This window comes from Microtus ochrogaster, unplaced genomic scaffold (assembly GCF_000317375.1).
Source record: "Microtus ochrogaster isolate Prairie Vole_2 unplaced genomic scaffold, MicOch1.0 UNK1, whole genome shotgun sequence".
Classification (NCBI taxonomy): domain Eukaryota; kingdom Metazoa; phylum Chordata; class Mammalia; order Rodentia; family Cricetidae; genus Microtus; species Microtus ochrogaster.
This window is the reverse complement of record NW_004949099.1, coordinates 22,414,956-22,420,858: the sequence shown is the minus strand read 5'-3', so window position 1 is coordinate 22,420,858 and position 5,903 is coordinate 22,414,956. Positions and strand designations below refer to the sequence as shown.

The window sequence follows — 5,903 nt, the reverse complement described above, 5'->3', positions numbered from 1 at the left end:
CACACACACACACACACACACACACACACACACACACATTTTCTCCAAATCATTTTTTTTATCTTGCTGGTACCCCTACCAACTGCATATCACAGCCTAAAAACACTAAGGCTGTTGAAAATGTACAGAACAAGCAAGAGGTAGGAAGCCTTCAATCCACTCATGTACCAATGTTTCTAGGACAGTATTATAAGGGCCACTTGACAGGCCAGTATAGGAAGCAACGATTGGCATCTTCATTTCCTTACCTACTGGTAGTTCTTGCAGAAGAAAAGCCATGGCTACAGGGATGGATTCACAATGACTTATGAAAATATTTATGTGACACACCCACCCACACCACGTAATGCCTTTCAACACAAACAGCAACAAAGTAGTGGGATTGGTGTTTTGTTGTTGTAGTTTAACTTCCCAACCATGTCAATCTATTCTCTCTCGTTAAGTCAAATGCTTAACACAAAGGAATGTTTGCGTTAACATCAAGAGTTAGCTTCACGCCTAAGTTAAGGACCCAGGCAATAACTGAAACCTTGTCACAGCTTAGAAACTCTACCTGGATGAACGGTGGGATATCCAAGGACAAATGACAAACATTCTGGAGGAAAATACTAACACAGACAGGATCAACCCTACTCACTCCAGAAGGCACACTACACAAAGCCAGACACTAAACACAGAGACCAGAGGACACGGTACAAGGCTAACTGGAAGGGTATCATGGAGACATCACCATGGGACATTAAAAACAAAACAAAACAAAACAAAAACAACAAAATTAGGACCTCGGCATTTTCCACTTCATCAATGGAAATTTGCTGGAAAAGAAGAAAGGAGGGGAGAAAAAGAGATTTGTTAGGAAGCAAAACACAAGAATCTAAATGTTAGAAAATTGTAAAAGTATGCTTATGCTCAACCATGTCACCTTCAGTGCTGCTAGACAGTGGCCATTTGAAGGAGTTTAGGCAGCGTGGTCACGGCCACAGCTTGGAATGACGTCTGCTCTGGAACAGAATACCCAGCATGTGCCACGCTTCATTCACACACTGGGCAACAAACCTCACGAGTCCGTCATCCAAGATTTAAGACAGTCTTGTCCTTGCTTGTAAACATGAGATCTTGAACTGAGTGGGACTGAGAGCCAACTCCCTGAGCTTTGTTTTTCAGAAGCAGAGAGGGAGGGACAGGATAGAAGCCTAGAGTACTATAAACTCATTTGACTGCTTTACTGGGAGTCAGGAGCCCAAACTGCAGTTGGGCTCAGTCAGATCTGGGATTAATTTCAGGGGGCAGAGACCAACATATCTCATAACCCGGGAGTGTGGGTGAGCGATAGTCACCATTTGCCCCAGTTGGATTAGTAACATTGGATCTATTGGCATCAACTGCAGGGGAATTAAAAAATCATGAGAGAATAATCTCAGTTACATTAGTCTAAGGATAGCAGGCTAATGCGCAGAAGCTCTGTCACATTCCATTTTGAAAAGTAAAGAGTTTGTCAGAAATGCTAGTAACTGGAAAGGTCAACACTCTACTCATCTAGAACCAAGAAGCTTCCATGGTTAGCAGAGAACCAACAATTGGTAAGAATAAAAACCCTGGCATTACCTGGGGTGCTCTCTCTAGAACGAAAACAGGGATTATTCAGAAGGGCAAGTGGGATGTCAAATAAATTCTGAAATATCCTTTTACACAGTTTTTAGACTCTGAATTTCTTTCAAAGCTCTTTGAATGATAATATAAACCAAGATCAGCATAATAAAAACCTACAATGAACAGCGAGAGGCCAACACTTAAGAAAACTTTGTTACTTTTTCAAGCAGGATCAAGGGGTTTGAAGATTTTCTGTGAGCTATAGAAAGATTCAGAGAAATCTTTAAGATTCCTAGTCATGGAGACGTTACCTTTTTTTTTTTTTTTTAACCACAGGCAAAATGTATTCCAGATTCAAAGCAGACTTTAGTGGGAATTTCATATGTATATTCATATTTACACAGTCCTGGTTATCATTCTAAAGTCTGATCTCTTTGAAGATACAGGATACAAGATACTGTCAGCTTTATACCAAGATGTATTTCAATACCATTTTGTGATAATTTTCCAAATATTCTTTATTTTTATATTTAACAGCATGAATAACACACACTGTTGGTTCTTTGCATTCAGGGACATAACAGGTGAAGATTAATTGCTCCTTTAATTCCTGAGTGCTTGATATGGGTTGGAGAGGGTTTGCATCTACCCTTGTAGTTGGCACACTAGGGAGTTGGATCTCACTGGTGACATGCTGGCAGGTGGTAAGACCTTGGGGGAGGGCCCTAGGTCACAGGGCTCTGTCCTTGTATGGAACTGACACTTTGTTATCTGGGTTGGTTTATTATTATTATTATTTTTTTTTTGCTTGGTTTGGTTTGGGGTGGGGGAATAAGGTCTTATTCTTCTACTGGAACTCTCTACATAGGCCAGGAGATTTTATATCTGGTGATTAAAAAGTATGTCAGCTTTTGAGAGATTTTAGTATATTTTAATCTACTTGGTAATCTGAGTCATACTTTTCAATGGTCTCTGTTCCCCTTTATGAAAGTAGATCCATATAAGAACACCTTTTTTTTTTTTTAACAGAATAGTAAGGAATTGTTTCAAATTTCCTTGTCATATATGACCTTGATAAGTCCTGAAGTTGAATGAAAACACCGAGATGAGCAAAGGCACGCAAAGCCTCTCTATCCATAGGGACTACAGCTTAGAGAAAGAGACCCCCACTGGAAGATACAGCGTGAGAGAGGTGGGAAAGGATATAACTGGGATGTGGGAAACTGGGGTTCTAGGCTGGATCCCATTCAGACTCTGCATGTGACCTCAGGCAGATACGTCATCCCAGCCCAGGTGCTTATGCTCAAGGGAAGGTTGATGAGGCAAAGCCTGAGACCTCTTCTAGATCTCATCCTGTGGCAATGGAGACTCAAGAAAGGGCAGGAAGGAAGGACAGTATCAAATATGCTCGGGAAGGTGCCAGCCATGGGAACATTCCACACAAGGGGCAACTAGCAGGAAAACCGAGACGAAAGCATGGGAGTGTTCTCAGCACCAAGGCCAAGGACAACCCCGTTTAGAAAAACCCACGCCAACCTGGTTTCCTTGAGAAAAGAAGGTTAGTTCTTTGGCTGTGAGATTTTTCTGCCCTTGAAAATGTTGGCCCGTTAATGGGTCGTGTTTCTTCAACTCAGCAAGGACAAGCAGTGGCCATCAGAAATATCAAAGAACCTTGGTGAGACAAAGTTATTATCGACTGCCAGACTGAGGGAAGTGGGAACCCTTTCATGCCCTCTGCCCAGTTCATAGTGCTATACATACAGATGGCTAAGTAGCATTTTTAGTTAGCTAGAGCACCAGGGCCAGGAGTTTCAAGTCTACCGCAGGTGCCTAGAACATCTTCCTTGGTTTTGTGGTCTTCCCAATCTAGTTTACAGTGTTTCCATTTTCCAGAAGTGGGGATGACAGTCCCAAGCAGTCTAGAAAGAGATGTCAGTCTCTGGGATCGGGGGTGGCTAATTTCTTCACCAGTTACAAAGGAAAGAGAACAGAGGCCCAGGAAACTCTTCTAGACTCTGGCCATCTCTTACTTCCTGACATCTGTCCATCCGTCTTTCTCTATCTATCCCCTATCCCTAAGCTGCCCTTGGCTTTTCTCTTCCCTCTCTTTTCCCTTTCTTTTCATGAAAACCTGCCCATGTGTGTGTCTACATGATCAAGGCATCATTTCTCACCAGACTAAGGCTCTCTGCACCTACTATTTATATTTATACGCTTCTTCCTATTAGTTTTTGTCCACAAAATCCTGATTCCGTGACCAAGTATTCACCTTTACATAAACATTTAGAATGACGTGTACATACGGTTCTTTTGTTGGGTTGGCTTTGAGTCAGGAATTCATGTATCCCAGGTTGTGCCTAGAACACTCTATGTCACCAAAGATGACCTTGAACTTTGGATCACCCTGCCTCCACCTCCCTAGTGCCAGGATTACAGGCACATACACTACATCCAGTTTAATGAAGCATAGTGTATGTCAAAACCAGGGTTTTACACATTCTAGGTAGGCATTTACCAAATGGGCTTTAGCCTCGGCTAGCTTGATATTTAAAAGCCTAGTGATCTCAGGATCGTGGAGGGATATTCAGTACAGTAAAACCGCACATTTTCCTGTTTTCTTTTTCTTATCCAGGGAGTCTTGTCTGTTAAGTAAGCTGACATTAATGAGAGACCATGGTTAGGCTGAAAAGCAAGACTTCAGCAGTCTGTTATACTTCTGATGATTTGGTCATTCTTATAGGGAAAGTTGTGGTTTAATTACCCAGGCTCTTTCTCAGAGCCAACCAGTGAGTTACTGGGTATTCTGAGAGGTCAATGAGACCAGGAACCACTGGTAAAAGTGGCTAGCTGACAATTAGTGGGTACGAGTCACTATCTGATAAAGGCTGTTGGAATTGAGACTGATGCTCAAGGTTCTTTGCTGGAGATGAGAAGAAGCACTGGGATTATTCTTGCCACACTGTGCCCTTCGTGAGACACGCACCATAAGCCTGCTCTCTCCATATACCCAGAAGTGTCAGGTCATGGGGATTGTCTATTTCACAATCTCAATCAGAAGTGGTGACATACTTGCTTGTCTTCCTTCCAGTTAGAACTGGATGGAGTTTCTTGAGGTGCTGGAAGGATTGTGCAACACGGCATCAGAAAGAGGTAAGTCACCCCACAGGTATGCTTAGCTGGAACTTAAAATTCAGGCACCCAGACTGATACATAAGAGGATTATGCCTCACTGGGAAGTTCAGTAGGAAAGATCCTACAAGTGTTTCCTTGATGTTGGGTTATTTGGTGAGTAGTGTATGAGAGACAACTAATAATATTTGACTTGCAGGAAGACAGTCATATGATTCAGCTACCTTTAGAGACAGGAGAAACAGCTTAAAAAATTAAACTATCAGCAAGTAACTAAGGGGATTCCAAACACTCTCAAACCTTCAGTTTAATTCTACAGTGTAATTTAAACGTGAAAATCAAACGCAGTACCTTTTCTCCATAGCCTCTATCTTTGGTCATCATTTCCCTGAGGGTCTGTAAGACTTTAATGCACAGCTTCTCTTCATTCTCCTCTAGTAGCTGCTTGGTATGCTTTATTAGCCTGAATGAAAGAAAGGCACAGGTCACGTCCGGAAAAAAATCGTACAGCTAAAGACCTTGCGTGAGAAACTTGGTTGAACTAGTCAGGTAAAGAGCAAGTTTTCTTAAGGGTTCCAACTTTAAATACACTTCAAGACAATCCATGCACTTAAGAACGAGTCAGCAACTATGTCTCACAGGCGACACCTGCTGGCTGGGGACAGATGACGGGCTGAGAAGGCAGGAGCTGGCCACAGTCTCTGGAGAAATACCAAGCAGAGAAAGCAGACAGAACCCTACTCATAAGTGTGCCTGTTTCTCCGTTGAGGATTGCTGCTGATATATGCCAATAGAATATTTTTAAAAACCTCATGAAGTTGGTGGCTGGGCAAACACACACTTTCTGTATCCATAGTCTCGTCTTCAGAGGAGCTCCTAGGGCAGAGCCCACCTTCAAGCTAGACAACTAATCTCACAGTGAAAATCAAGTGAGGATGTCTTGTCATAAAACCACCGGTTTCTTTTCAGATTATGCCCCAAGGAATCAACTGAGAAGCTAAAATGTTAGGGAATGATAGCGAGGTCACGGGAGGTCCAAGACTTTTGAGGGCCTGGAGGGTCACGACATTTTGTTTGCTTGTACTACACATGGTAGGGATTTGCTCCCAACTTGTTGACTGGAGAAAAACATGAACAGGCATGCAATTCAAATTGGCAGGGAGTGTCAGTAAATAGGATCTAAT

General features: G+C 42.4%; 1 protein-coding gene across 11 annotated transcripts in view; it reads right to left on the bottom strand.

Annotated features, from left to right (window-relative positions):
- The window catches only part of Itpr1 (inositol 1,4,5-trisphosphate receptor type 1), a 341,711-nt gene that overhangs the window by 125,036 nt on the left and 210,772 nt on the right, over window positions 1-5,903 (bottom strand). For 8 of the 11 annotated variants that reach the window (XM_005364968.3, XM_026788263.1, XM_005364970.3 and 5 more), the window contains 2 exons: window positions 5,071-5,182; window positions 783-815 (listed from right to left, as the gene is read on the bottom strand). In XM_005364968.3, the coding sequence (XP_005365025.1) occupies window positions 783-815; window positions 5,071-5,182 (145 nt within the window). The remainder of the gene's footprint in view (window positions 1-782; window positions 816-5,070; window positions 5,183-5,903) is intronic. The other 3 variants (XM_013352965.2, XM_005364972.3, XM_005364973.3) reach the window with 1 other exon arrangement.